Consider the following 14,585-nt stretch of genomic DNA (forward strand, 5'->3'; position numbering starts at 1 on the left):
AGGGAGTATCTAATGATTAAATAAATATATTATTTTTCTAACTATCCATAAAATATAACTAAATACTCACATATTTTATGACTAGCTATTATAATATTATACCATGAAAAATGTATTTATCAAATACAATACATTTTTTTCCTGCAGTCTTTTGTCTAATTATTGAAAATAACTCATGTGGTAGAAAGTTTTAATAATACATAAAAGTATAAAAAAACATAGTTAGACACATAGACTGATATAAATTGAATAAACACATCATAAAACAAACTAAAATATTAGTTATGTAATTATAATTTTCTTTAAGTTAGGTGTACCTATAACGTCTACAACATAAGAGTAGATAAACATTAAATAATAAGCTCTTGAAAATTTATTTTATTTAGAACGCTCTCGACGAAGCATCTGATCGATTAGCATCGAAAGAACTGAGACAAAGCATACGAACTACCAGGGCTATGGGAGCAGTAGCATTAGGTTTTATAGTAGCCGTAACTCCTTGGACAATTCAAGAAGTTGTGACTGCGTGTACAGGCACAAAAGTATGTAATTTTTGTTTTCATAAATATAATATAAATCATCAATATTGTTATATATGATATACCCCACTAATATGAGATATTTTATAAAACATTTACCATGTATACAGATGCCCCCAGCTGTAGATTTCATAATCACGTGGATAGCACTAAGCAATAGCTTTTGGAATCCATTCATATACTGGGCTTTGAACCGAAAGTTCAGACGTATCAGCCGTAATATAATCAAAACCAATGTAATAAATGTTAATAATCCAAGTTGTTTTCAAATATTAATTTTAATTTTTTTCTTTAAGATTTTTCGCCGTAAAAAATACAACTCTAGTGTGATATCATCTTCTTGCAATGTTGGACATCAGGAAAGTTGTTGCGCCAATAGAGACATGTGTTTTTCAACCCTCCAAAAAGACAACGAAGATATTATTGAGGTGGACAGACAGTCATTAGGATCCCAAGACAGAGGAGGATTTCCCCCGACGCCGCCTCCGCCCCCTCCTTATCACAGAGGGGACATACAACATTGTCATTCAATGAGATACTGATAATAAATAATTTGAATAAAATAAATATACTATAGATAGGTACTCAAGTTGATCAATCAAATAACTGTACATATGATCTGTGTATAGAATTATAGTTAGAGCGATTTAAGAATGATCACTGTACAATTATGAATCATATAATTATAATCGATCGTTTAACAGGGTGGCTCTGAATATAGTATTGAAATTTTCGTATTTAAAACCTCGGAATATTTAGTATAATATAATATTATTTTCAGTTTTTAATACCCATGTTTATTAAACTGAATCAAAATGTATTAAAATATACAAAATTAGATATTTAAGTACCTATTTAAATAATGTATTGTAATAAAAATCTCTTTATTGATTCATACTAATTAATTGAATGTGATAACCACACATCATAATTTTATGAAAGCCTATTATCAATATTATGTAATGTATAATTATTTAATTGACTTTAAATCACTTCTTTGTGTAAAACTTCTTTATAGTTTAAATAATCTTTAAAAAATCTGTCAGCCACAAAGTTTAACATAATTCCAAAGTGACTATCTAAATTATATTTAAAAAAAAAAATCAATTACATTTTGATGTAAAAAAAAAAAACTTTTTAGTTGTAATTAAACATTACCTACATATTATGTGAATAAATCATTCTAGAGGTAATTTTTGCTACTCGAGCTTTCTTCACCATCACACTTGTTTACTTCAATTTAAACTATTTTAGCAAATACATTAATATTTTGATATACTTTATCAAAGAAAGAAAATATTTTGTAGTTGAGAAAATAATAAAATTTATACTCTGTAGTATAAAAATATTGAACATGACTAAAACAGCAAGTACATATAATTTGATAAATATTTTGAAATAATGAAAGTTTAACATGAACAAATTATCAAGTTAACTAACAATAAACCATCAAATAGCAAGAATTGAATCTGCAATATTAACTAAAGATTTTTAATTTAATTTAATCGCACTAATTAAATACCTACAGCACTTTTTTTTTCTCAATCTTCTTCAATTCTTAAAACCAATGTACATAATAAATGATTTAGGTTTTTGTTATTTACATATTACACAATCATAATCTCTTTTAAAAAAGAAGAATACTTGACGATAATTTGTTTGTGTACTACACTTATATTTGAAGTTATTATGATTATAAATTATTATAAAAATTATATTTTACTATCTTTTAAAATATCTATTCAAATTAATAAGAAAGTGACAGTTTTTCATTTTGATAATGAAGGATATTGTACGATGGAAGAATATAGCAAATCATCGTTTTAAAACTAATGCTTTACAAATTTTTTTTCTTAATTTTAAATTTACTAGTAAGTATAATAATAATAAGATTATTCTAACCATACCATAATGATGCAATATTACAATAAAAAAAAAAAAATTATACTATTAATTGTTGGTAGACACTTACAGGAAATTACAAATACATTCATAAAAGTATGAAGACTAAACAATTTTTTTTTTTAAATATATATTTGAAATTTGAATCTGTAAATAAAATGACTAATAAAATATAATATGTAATCATTATTATATTTACTATTTAGTAATAAAAATATAATACTTAATAAATTAGATTTTTTTTTTAATACTTACTAATTATTTTACAACATACATATGTAGACTACAAACTATTATTAAATCATTGCATTTACACTATTACAATATCAAAAATAGGAACTATAAATAGAACATTTATTATATAAACTGTACCTATTAATATTTATTTTAAATTTAATACTTTGTGTTAATTGAATAAAATATGTACCTTATTTAAAATATATATATATAATTTATTGTTGTTTTGATTTTTTATAATGGTTGAATTCTATAGATATTTGACACATTGAATAAAATATTATGATAATAATAATATTTTCAATCCATGTATCTAAAAAAAATATTAAATAAATCAATAAAATATTGTAAAATTTATGATAAAAATTACTCACTTAATAAGAATATTGCTTCAAAAAAACTCAATCCAGCATCAATACCACCAAAAAAAAAAAAGTTTGAAATGGCGGACAGCATTGTTAAAGGACTGGTTATAAATGCTAAAAACCGCCTTTCATTAGAGTCGCTTAGATTGCGCTACAATCAAATAATATGTAATAATTATGGATAATTGACTGATCTATAAATTATTTTAAAATTTATTTAATTCATAGATATAGTGTTTAATTAATCCTTTTCCAAATTTTTAATAAATAACTCTATAATATTGTAGAAAACAGAATTTAAATTACTTTAACATAGTGTAAATAGTAAGACGTTTTTCCAAAAACTCTTGCAAGGGTTTCCAATGTAATTCCTATAAAATTAAATAGAGTCCATAAAAAAACTTCCCATGATAATCCATGCCAAATGAAAATAAATGTAAAACACATAAATGACCTAGTTAATTTGGAAGTAAGACTAACATTTTCTGAATGATATCCAGATGGTCTATATATATACCTGAAAAATAATAATATAAATATAAATATAAGAAAAAATAATGTATGTTTTTATTGATTCTCTGTATATTTTTTAATTTTATTAGAAAATACTTGAATTTTATAATTTTATTCATAAATTAAATGTATATGAATATCTACTGAATACTAATTACCTACTTGGTATATGTAATAAATTAATTTCTAATGAACTTAGTTATCTCTTTTATCAGTATCAAATAATTATAAAAAATTCCTGTGATTCACAACTACTGAAATACTACAAAAATAATAATGAGATAATCTTGAATTGGACAATATTCTTTTAATGTTATAATTTTTAAAGCTTGAAATTCAAAAATTACTTTCCAACCATTATTAAATCTAATCTAAACACTTATTATAATAATTATTATATATGAGAGACCAGTGACATATTTATGGAGGGGATATGGTAATAGATCCCCTCTCTTGCCCTTTTTTTTTAAGACCTGGGATAATAGTGTAGTTGTTACTTATAACTTTGCTATCCTATGAGATATGAGTAAAATTACTATTAGCAAAATATACATAATTATGTCTATATTTAATTAATGATATTACACAATTATAAGTAAAAAGTATAAAATAGTATAAAAAATAGAAAATTAGAATTTATTTTATAAATAAATAAGAAGTGTAATAAGAGTGTAATGTATTATGTTCATTTATCATTATTATAAAATTTCTTACACAGATTAACTGATGTTAAAAAATTGTGATAGCTATACTCGATTGTATTTAATGACTATTTTTGTTTGGGATACTAGGCGCCAGCATTTAAAATATTAAACATAATTTTTGGAGGACTATTATTGATTATTTAATTTATATAAGCACTAAAAAGTTATTTCATATCCCTGCCTCAAGAAAATCCAATAAACGCTCCTGCGAGAGACGGTGGGAAGATCCAATGATAACAAACCAAAGTGTAACACTGTGTTATCTTGAGATTAAATGTACATACATTTAATGTTTATTCAACTAATCAATTACATATTATAATATCATTTGTAAACTATGATTGCTTATTTAAAAAATTAATTATTAAATTTAAAAAAAAAAAGTTTATTCTACTTTAGTATTGTTTATAACTCGTTTCGTTTGTTAATATTTCAATTTAATTCAAGTAAAATTTGTAACAAAATGTATTTATCAGTTTTTCTTACTCTAATTTTGAGTTTTTTTACAAAACTAACCATTTGTAATGAATCACCAGTGATTGGAATACTAACACAAGAAGTTTATTGGTCTAGTTTAATACATTTAAAACCATCTAATAACACGTATATAGCTGCATCTTATGTTAAGGCAATTGAAGCTTCTGGAGGACGAGTTGTACCAGTTTTTACCAACAGAACTACTGAATATTACATGTATGTAACAACAGAATAAATAAATTGTATACAACATAATTAAAAATAATTTATTGTAGTGATGTAGTAAGAAAAGTTAATGGTATTTTGGTCCCAGGAGGAGGAAGTGCGTTTAATATTAGTTTTGGAATAAGTCAATCAACAAATGAAATTTTTCACATTGCAAAACATGTAAATAATTATAAATAACATAATTATGAAAATCAACATAGATTAAAATAGTTTATTGTCTATGAATAAAATATTTTTGTTATTTAGATAAACGAGGTAAATGATCATTTTCCAATTCTTGGAATTTGTCTAGGATTTGAACTTCTTTTAATGGTATCAATAAAAGGGAAATTTCCATTTTCAAAATGTAATGCTCAAGATTTAAATTTACCATTAACACTAATACCAGAAATGGAAAAAAAAAGTATGTTATTTAGTAACATGCCTAAAGATATTCAAAACATATTAGTTACAAAACCAGTCACAGCAAATCATCATAAGTACGTGATTATTTGTTTTACTTAGATATATTTAAAAAACGGAAAAAAATATTAGGAACTTTAAAGATCAGCGTTTCTTAAACTTTTTTTATCCATGAACCCCTTTTTGATATCCACTTTTATTGTGGAACCTCTACTTGCTTTTTAGTTATTTTTAGCATTATTTTCAATAATAATTATAATTATTTCATATAATAATAATGTGTTAAAGGTATAAAATTCAAAAATTATGTTGAAAGAAAAAGTGATAATAGTAATAATTGTAAATAAATTATTATTTAAGTAATTATTAAATTACTTTAATTAAACTACATTTTAATTTTAATAAAATGAGTGAAATTGCTTTTTATTATTACAAATATTGGGCTTTATTGATGAAAGTTGTACAAACATTATTTTTACCACTAGCTGCTACTAATCTTCAGTTACATATTTTAAAGTAATTTTCTTGGAAATTTTGAAAAAAAAATTACATGAACATCGTGGAACCTTGAAGTGATTTTCATGGAAGATTACACAGTTTAAGAAATGCTGTTATAGATAATTAATAACTCATTGTTAGAACTTGAAAGTTGTCAGAGTTGCATATTTTTATGAAAGCTCTCAATTTGTTGTAGACCAAACTATAAATTAATTCTATACAATAATTAATTTAAAAATCAAAAATTTAATATACCTTATTTGCTTATTTTTTAATTTCATAAAAAAGTGCTTATTTTTTTATGACATTAATTTATAAGTATACAATTTCAAAATAACTGAAAATATATTTTGGTCTATATTATTAAGTTTTTTTTTTCAATTCAACTATTATCATTGCCAATTGACAAAAGTTTTTATATTTAAACTTTTTATGAGGACCTTTATAAACATTTTCACAGAACATTGTTTTTTTACAGAAAATGTATAACAAAAAAGAACTTCACGTCAATGGAGTTAGATCACTTTTGGAATTCTATAACATTAAATAAAGATTCAAATAATTTGACATTCATATCCACAGTAGAAGCTAAAAATTATCCATTTGTAGGATTACAATTTCATCCAGAAAAAAATGCCTATGAATGGAAAAGAAATGACCCTCATAGTTGGTCAGCAATATATTCAGCACGTTATTTTTATGATTGGTTCATTAATGAATGTCGTAAAAACAAACATAGATATATTGATAATAATACGTTAGATAACGAATTAATTTATAATTATCCTATTACATACGTAGGAAAATTTAACAATACTTTTGAAGAAGTATACTTTTTTGATGAATAAAAATTGATTGTTTGTTTTAAGTATTATTTATTTATTATTTTTATAATTGATTGAAAACAAGCATATAATACAATAGATAATATTTTATACGTAAGCTATTATCATAATTAACAAAAAATGATTTAAAAATTATATTTTATATTTTTATATTTCAATAAAACTTATAGTTTATACCTATACATTTACATGAGTTTCAATAACATCAATGGTCAACCATTTTTTTTTAAGTTGATCTACCAAAAAATGTTTTACTATTCTGAATAGTTATTTTTTATCTAATGATTTGTATCTTCTTCAATCATGTACTAAATTGAATTAAATAAGTGTTTTCAGAAAAGTATAAAATTAAAATTAAATTAAGTATATAAACATTTTTAATCAAACGCAGTATTCTAATTAAAAAAAGGAGAATATTAAATTACATAAAAAAAAATAAATATAATGATTTAATACAGCTATGAATAATAAGTAATAATATAAATAATTATAATAATAAAAATTGTAATGTTATTATGGTATGATGCACAGTCTAAAATTAAGATACAATCATTGCCTGGTCATTAAATTAATGCAATTTTAAATTATAAGTAATTAATTTGATATTTAAAGGTTTCAATTATACTTTTGATTAAACTATTATAATTAAAAATATGGTCTAAAAAGCAAGATAAAAGAGCCAGTATATATATCATTAATAGTAGAGGTTCGTTGTATAGATCATAAATTATCATCATTTATACAATACTTAAACTAATATACAAAATATAAGTTTTAAAATACTTTAAAACTTATAATTTATTTTAACCATAAGAATTTTATTCAGTACATAAACTTGTTAACAACCAAAATGTATTTACCAGTTTTTTTTACTCTAATTTTGAGTTTTTTTACAAAACTAACCATTTGTAATGAAAGACCAGTGATTGGAATACTAGCACAAGAAGTTTATTGGTCTAGTTTTAAAAATTTAAGACCATCAAATTACACGTATATAGCTGCATCTTATGTTAAAGCAATTGAAGCTTCTGGAGGACGAGTTGTACCAGTTTTCACCAACAGAACTACTGAATATTACAAGTATGTAACAATAGCATAATTACATTTCATAAAATACAATTAACAATCACAAAATATTTTAGGAATGTAGTGAAAAAAGTGAATGGCATTTTGGTTCCTGGAGGAGAGAGTACATTTAATAATAGTTTTGGAATCAGTCGATCGACACATGAAATCTTTCGGATTGCAAAAAATGTAAATGATATAACATAAATAAAGATATTAATAGTTAAATACTTTAGTTTATGGTTAAATTTTTTTATTACTCATTAACTAAATTTTCTGTTTTTTAGATAAACATTGTTAACAATCATTAACAAACAGAATTTATTTAGAATTTGAATTATTTTTAATATTGCTGTTTTTAAATTTATCTTAAATTTTTTTTTATATCAATGACAACGGAGATCGATTTCCAATTCTTGGAATTTGTCTAGGATTTGAACTTCTTCTAGTTACATCTATAGACGGAAAAAATCCTCTAACAAACTGTAATGCTCAGGATATGTATTTACCTCTAAATCTAATACCAAAAATGGAAGAAAAAAGTGTGTTGTTCAAAAAAATGCCAAAGGATATCCAAAAAATATTACTTACAGAACCAGTTACAGCTAACTATCATAGGTATGAATTTATTCTATTACTAATTTTAAATATGTATAAGATACAATCAGAAAAATTTAAAAATATTATCAGTTATTATTATTGTTGGGAAATCTTTTTCATAATTTCATAGATAGATTTGGGGGAGAGGTAAAATTTAAATAGATCCCTATAACCCTATCCCTCAAGTGGAATTGTATGATCAACAACCTTTGATCGTTTAAAAATAAATTTGAGTATGTATCACTGTACTCTAAATAATGAAAGTCTAGCAAAAAATTAATAAATTTAAATCAAATATCCACCAATGATCTCTTTTATAATAATTAATATATAGTTCAGAAATGACAATTATTATTGATAGAAACCAACATTATTAAATGAGTTACATTTTGTATCTTGTAAATAATTCAATATTCATTAATTAACTGTAGAATATAAATAATTTACAATTCAGTAGGTAACGAATAGTATTTTTATAGTATATTAAATTTAATTTTAATAATATATTATCATAATTTAAAAACAATTAAATATGGATGAACAGTATTATAATTTTAGATCTGAATATATATTTTCAAGACACAAGTATAATAATGTTTTTACTACGAATATATTTTATTAGGAGAATGGTAAGCTTCCACAAATGTAATGTAATCCTCTACATAGACATAGTGTTAACTCCTATAAAAGATAGTGTTAACTTCTATAAAAGATGATAAAAAAGGATACTGCTTGAACCACTATAAAAATATATCAGTCCAACAATATATTAATACATAATATTATACAAAAGTATAAACTTAAAAGTTAAAACAAAAATCTTTGAATAATATAAAAATTGAATAAAACAATAGCCATAACTCATAATCATTAATGTTAATTTTATGAAATACTTTGGAGATAAACTCTAAATGTGAAATTTTTCTATATACATTTAATTTTTTGCGTAAGTATAAATTCATATTTTTAAATTGTTTTTGTTTGTCTGTGTTGTGTCAATACCATACTAATTACTATCGCCAATTTATTAACATTTTGTATTGCAAATGCCGATATAAACTTATAGTATATAATATGAATATAGCCAGCCTTCAAGAATCATCATACATCAAATAAACATGTTCAATTCAAGTGTTTGTATTTTTTAAATTTATTGTTTTCAAGTTATGATTATTTTTAACTTTTTGAGCTTTTCGACTCCAAAATTGTGAATTTAAATTATATCATCCTATTTTTTTCAAGTAAAAATATTCATGTAGGAGATTACAGTATCTTTAATTTACTGGTAAAAATGAAAAAAGGTTACCTATTCATGTAGGAATTAATATTTAGCCTTTTTTAAACCTAGCAATATATTACCAATTGGTTTCAATATTTTATACAATTTATAAAATATTATCTTCTTGAATACAAGTATATAACCATAAAAAAGATAACAAAACAAATTTAAAAAAAAAAATCAGATACTTTGAAAATTTTACATTCTTTCAATCTTGAGTCATAATAATATAATGAATACATGATTTCATTAAAATATTTATTGAAACATTTTAATAGGAGCTATCAAAATAATTTATTTTGTTTTTTACAGACAATGTTTAACAGAAAAGAACTTCACGTCAATGGAGTTAGATCGCTTTTGGAATTCCATAACAGTAAATAAAGATTCAAATAATTTAACATTCATATCCACAGTAGAAGCTAAAAATTATCCATTTGTGGGATTACAATATCATCCAGAAAAGAATTTCTATGAATGGGAAAGAAATGACCCTCATAGTTGGTCAGCAATACATTCAGCACGTTATTTTTATGATTGGTTCATTAATGAATGTCGTAAAAACAAGCATAGATATATTGATAATAATACGCTAGATAACGAATTAATTTATAATTATCCTACTTCATACATAGGAAAATTAAACTATGTTTTTGAACAAGTATACTTTTTTGATGGATAAGTATCAATTATATATTTAAAATATTATCATAGTTTTATAATTATAAATAATTTAGTAATTTAACATATTCTTTATTCCACTTTAAATTTATAACTATTTATGATAGCTATGATTTATTCTTTAATTCACTTTATGCATGAACAAAGTGTCTGATATATTAATAAAATACACATCAAAATATTAATTTGTGTTAATTCCATTTAAAACTAAAATAGATATGAAATAGTATATTAGTAATATCTGACTGTTATACTGATACATATAGAATAATATTCCACCACTTAAAATAGTTTGTCATATAAATTTATGATACTTATTATGTAATTAGGTACATTGTCTTAGATATTTATACATACATTCATACAGATTAAATAATTTAATTTAACTTACTCTTTTAAAAAATCGTATAGTCCTCGATCAAAACTTCTCCACATATCAGAATATAAATAAATCCGTGAAATGCATTTTGGTGGCTTGGGTGGTTCAAAAAATTCATCAAATCTTGCAATTGTAATCACAGTACCATAGATAAATGTGTACTTGATAAAAAAAAATTGTCCCATTCCAAAACCAAACCCACTAAGTGCTGAAATTCCAAAATGTTTAAAAACCTAAAAGAAAATAATAAAATTGTCAACACTAAATATATAATGTTATGATAAGATAAATAAAACATACTTTAATATTTTGTAAAAACATATTTATGTAAACATAATGTAACATAAATTCGACAAAAAACATCCAGAAAAAGTATCTAATCAAATTTATTGTAAGTTTAGACAAACGTTGACACAATGATTTTGTAGTAATATTTGTATTTGCATCCTGTTGTAAAAAAAAAAAAAAAAAAGATTGAAGTAATTAAAATAATCAATTTTTTAAATCCAATTACATTTATTTTTTTGTAAATAATTATTGGTCCAAAGAAAAAACATGGTAAGTAAAATGAATATGCTAAAAAGTGAAGACAATTCGGCAAAGTTTTACTTTTAGCTTTATCCAATGAGCCAAGTGAAAAACTTATGCAGCGTAGTTGATGCCAGTATATTGTCAAAAGTAATAAATATGCAATTTCTCCATCTGAACTAGGGTCAATAATAGTCTAAAAGCATACAAAAATTGTTAATAGATTTATAGTATAAATGTATAATTAACCATTTTTTAATTCTTTACTTACAAATAAAGAATCATTGTATGACCATACTCCTAATAGTAATATGCTTGTAATCCAAATAGAAATTTGATTACCAAATAATAATAAACAGTAATAAATCAAAGTCAAACCAAAAAATATGAAGACTGATAATAATCCAAAATTATAAGCAATACATAAGCTTGTAACAGTAATAAACCATACATCACGAATTATTGATATCTATATAAAACAAGAAAAAAGTTATTGTTTATAATTTGTCAATTCTTTGTAAAACATAAACTATAATAAAAAAAATACCTTTGAAAAATAATGTTGTGTTATTAGTAGAATTGATGAATGTAAAATAACCCATGGGCCTAATGAGTACATAAGAAATTCTGTCCATATTCTCCATTCTGGGCAAGTATCTTTTCTTCGACCAAGCCATGACCATCCAGGTACTAAGTCAGGTATTTCTGAATTCTTTAAACCTAATAAAATAAAAAAGAAAACGTATGTCTGTATGTTTTTTTTTAAACAGAATAAAAGATTAAATTGTATCTTTAAGTTCTTACTGGAGCTGATATCTAATAAATTATAAGCAGCATAAATTATGCCTAATGCCCAAATAACAGTATAGCAAACTATTTCGAAATGATACAATGGCACATACTGATTTTTCACCTTTTTCATTTTGAATATTGTAATATTTATTTAAATTAAATGATTAGTAATACCTAAAAATAATTAAAATTTGATAAGTATTAATTTACAATAAAAAAATAATGCATTATAATCATTAATCATTTTTATAAATAGTAAAATTTAAAATCTGATTATTGTTGAGTACCTAATAGAAAAAAGATAAATTGTGAAAAATGTGTTAATTTATTTTTACAACTATAAATAACAATCCTATAGTTAGTGAAGAAGTCTTCATGTTTTATTCACCATAATACTTCTTTTTACATTCCTCTTCATTGAACCAATTATATATCTAATGAATCAATTAATTGACAAATGAAACAAGCAAATGAGGACCCCCGCAACCTCAATATATAAATCACTTTAATTTATACTGTGGTTTTAATATTGTTATATCATTATACTGTATAAAATGGTATTTTTATGTATCCTATTTACTGTTATAAACTTGTTTGGTATGAGTCACAGGAAAAAAATTTAAAATAAAAGCCAGATTTGTATATTTTACTATTTTATAAGATTTTATTAAACACTAGTTCCAATTTTCTAATTAAAAATTTGGGTTATTAATTCAACTAGGTGTTCTAGTATATTAGAAATTACACATCATGAAATAAATAACAATAAATCAAAACAATTGTTTAAAAGATTAATGAAATATATTAAATAACATTTTTTCAATTCCACAATGTTTGTATTGAATGACTGGTCAATAGTCAAATGATAATTTAGTTAGTTAAATATAGTAAAAATAATTAAAAATTTGGTTAGTCAAATAAAGTTATTGATACCTAAAATTATTTAACTTATTTGATGTGGTATTCTAATTTAGGCTAGCTTATCTATCTGAAGTATTGCTTCATGGTTTTAACAGGTACTGGGTGTATTGCCGATTAAAAAAAAAAAAGGTTAGCTTAGTTAAATCAGCTACCACTTCTAAGTGTGTTACTTGTATAAAAGTCAAAATTTATGGATAAGTTTATACTGAATATATAGGTCTATCCTTCAGTCAAATTATTAGTAATTTCTTAATCATTCAAAGTTGATTTTTGAATGTTTAATAAATTTGGTTAAAAAATTGATTCTAAATTCTATTTTGTTGTTTCCATTTTTAACTATTCTGAACTTACCAAAAATATTTACTACCAAAACATAGAAGTACAAAATAATATGAATAATATGTACTAGTGGTGTCACTAATATCTAGATTCCAATACTATTCGGATAATCCAGATATCCAAAAATCCGGATTTTTGACATCTCTAATATATATATATATATATAAATAAAACAAAAAATAATTTTTAAATATTGTATAACTTTAGATAAATATGATTTTAATTGCAATTATTATTCATCTACATTTTTAATTAGAACTTATATTTAATAAAATCTAACATAATAATAAAATATATCAATTTGTTTTTTTTTCTCCTATTTTGTACCCATATGTAAAAATAAAAATGAAATGCGCTTAAAATTATCATAATATAATCTTGTTTTTCTAAACTTATTAAATACAATTAGTGAAGTTATTATAAGCTTGATAATGTTCAATTGTTTAACATTAGGTAATTATATAATAAGCCTTTATACTTCAACAAATATGTTAAATTCTTTTTCATTAGTTAAACTGTTATTTTTTTTATTTTTTATCAACACTGAGACTTTCTCCTCAGCATAGAACAATTACCAAATGCTGCCAAATCACACTATTTTGTAAGCTTATCCCCAGTTCCACATCTAATTATTAGTCTAACAATTACTATTATATCATAAATTTCAAAATTTAATACATCTGATATAAGTTGTCCAGATGATATGTTATACTATACATAAAATTTGTTCATGAAAAAATCATTGCACAAGGTCTTATAATTTTACAATACCAAATTAGTATATAATATAACATCAAGTGCGTGCATTAGACATTGATAATTTTAATTTAATAACAATACAATACATTATATGCACTAAGTAATATTATTTATGTTGTTATTGGTATGCTAATGTATAAATCAAAGCATAATATACCTATAGGCCCCTCATAAAAGTTGGATAATTTGATTGATGTAAAAGACTTTTACATACCCAGATTACAAATTACAGTGTATACAAATATAAATATTGAGTAAACTTTTGCGATAAACATTGTGACAATATTATAATTGTTATTTTATTAAATTAAACTAATCAAATTTATCATATAAGTATGGTCTACTTACAATATTCATTTTTAACATCATTTCCATTCAAAATAAAAACTAAATAGCATGGATATAAAAGTACATACCTATTATTATTCATTACCATTAAGAAGTATTTTAATAAGTTGCAATCCATCAAAGCAAAATATATCGATGGTAAAAAGCTTTATAAGTAGAAAAAAGTTTATTATCGAATTGTTTT

At 22.9% G+C, this 14,585-nt stretch overlaps 4 protein-coding genes across 6 annotated transcripts in view; 3 read left to right on the forward strand and 1 right to left on the reverse strand.

The window, feature by feature from the left end:
* The window catches only part of LOC112598885 (trace amine-associated receptor 1), a 55,386-nt gene extending 54,047 nt beyond the window's left edge, over nt 1-1,339 (forward strand). For both annotated transcript variants that reach the window (XM_025345544.1, XM_025345545.1), the window contains exons 6-8: nt 387-542; nt 650-775; nt 836-1,339. In XM_025345544.1, coding sequence (XP_025201329.1) covers nt 387-542; nt 650-775; nt 836-1,081 — 528 coding nt within the window. In that variant the 3' untranslated portion in view covers nt 1,082-1,339. The remainder of the gene's footprint in view (nt 1-386; nt 543-649; nt 776-835) is intronic.
* A 1,511-nt stretch (nt 1,340-2,850) lies between these two features.
* On the reverse strand, nt 2,851-14,585 carry LOC112598889 (protein-cysteine N-palmitoyltransferase Rasp). Of its 2 annotated transcripts, XM_025345552.1 has the most exons (10): nt 14,470-14,584; nt 12,047-12,208; nt 11,790-11,962; nt 11,514-11,711; nt 11,229-11,438; nt 11,015-11,161; nt 10,727-10,947; nt 3,350-3,560; nt 3,053-3,194; nt 2,851-2,991 (listed from the first exon to the last, which is right to left on the reverse strand). In XM_025345552.1, exons 2-10 carry the CDS (start codon nt 12,162-12,164, stop codon nt 2,894-2,896), a joined length of 1,518 nt encoding a protein of 505 aa, XP_025201337.1. In that variant the 5' UTR covers nt 12,165-12,208; nt 14,470-14,584; the 3' UTR covers nt 2,851-2,893. The 2 variants fall into 2 exon arrangements, with proteins under 2 accessions (XP_025201337.1, XP_025201338.1); XM_025345553.1 differs by lacking the exon at nt 2,851-2,991 and having other exon boundaries at nt 3,090-3,237; nt 14,470-14,585.
* LOC112598890 (gamma-glutamyl hydrolase B-like) lies at nt 4,602-6,713 on the forward strand. The gene is made up of 4 exons (XM_025345554.1): nt 4,602-4,953; nt 5,013-5,124; nt 5,212-5,444; nt 6,344-6,713. The coding sequence occupies exons 1-4, from the start codon at nt 4,724-4,726 to the stop codon at nt 6,711-6,713; spliced, it is 945 nt and encodes a 314-aa protein (XP_025201339.1). The 5' UTR covers nt 4,602-4,723.
* LOC112598891 (gamma-glutamyl hydrolase A-like) lies at nt 7,439-10,360 on the forward strand. The gene is made up of 4 exons (XM_025345555.1): nt 7,439-7,790; nt 7,853-7,973; nt 8,170-8,393; nt 9,967-10,360. Exons 1-4 carry the CDS (start codon nt 7,561-7,563, stop codon nt 10,334-10,336), a joined length of 945 nt encoding a protein of 314 aa, XP_025201340.1. The 5' UTR covers nt 7,439-7,560; the 3' UTR covers nt 10,337-10,360.

The sequence above is a fragment of the Melanaphis sacchari genome, unplaced genomic scaffold (genome assembly GCF_002803265.2).
Source record: "Melanaphis sacchari strain LSU unplaced genomic scaffold, SCAv2.0 Contig4_pilon_pilon, whole genome shotgun sequence".
Classification (NCBI taxonomy): Eukaryota; Metazoa; Arthropoda; class Insecta; order Hemiptera; family Aphididae; genus Melanaphis; species Melanaphis sacchari.

Bases quoted from the DNA above. Each gene is read 5' to 3' on its own strand.
- LOC112598890 (XM_025345554.1), top strand. From the start codon at position 4,724: ATGTATTTATCAGTTTTTCTTACTCTAATTTTGAGTTTTTTTACAAAA. The intron at 4,954-5,012 runs GTATGTAACAAC...AATTTATTGTAG, and splicing joins AGAACTACTGAATATTACAT to TGATGTAGTAAGAAAAGTTA. The intron at 5,125-5,211 runs GTAAATAATTAT...TTTGTTATTTAG, and splicing joins TTTTTCACATTGCAAAACAT to ATAAACGAGGTAAATGATCA.
- LOC112598889 (XM_025345552.1), bottom strand. From the start codon at position 12,164: ATGAAAAAGGTGAAAAATCAGTATGTGCCATTGTATCATTTCGAAATA. The intron at 11,162-11,228 runs GTAATTGGATTT...TTTTTACAACAG, and splicing joins TTATTTACAAAAAAATAAAT to GATGCAAATACAAATATTAC. The intron at 10,948-11,014 runs GTATGTTTTATT...ATTTTCTTTTAG, and splicing joins TGTTTTTACAAAATATTAAA to GTTTTTAAACATTTTGGAAT.
- LOC112598891 (XM_025345555.1), top strand. From the start codon at position 7,561: ATGTATTTACCAGTTTTTTTTACTCTAATTTTGAGTTTTTTTACAAAA. The intron at 7,791-7,852 runs GTATGTAACAAT...AAAATATTTTAG, and splicing joins AGAACTACTGAATATTACAA to GAATGTAGTGAAAAAAGTGA. The intron at 7,974-8,169 runs ATAACATAAATA...TATATCAATGAC, and splicing joins TTGCAAAAAATGTAAATGAT to AACGGAGATCGATTTCCAAT.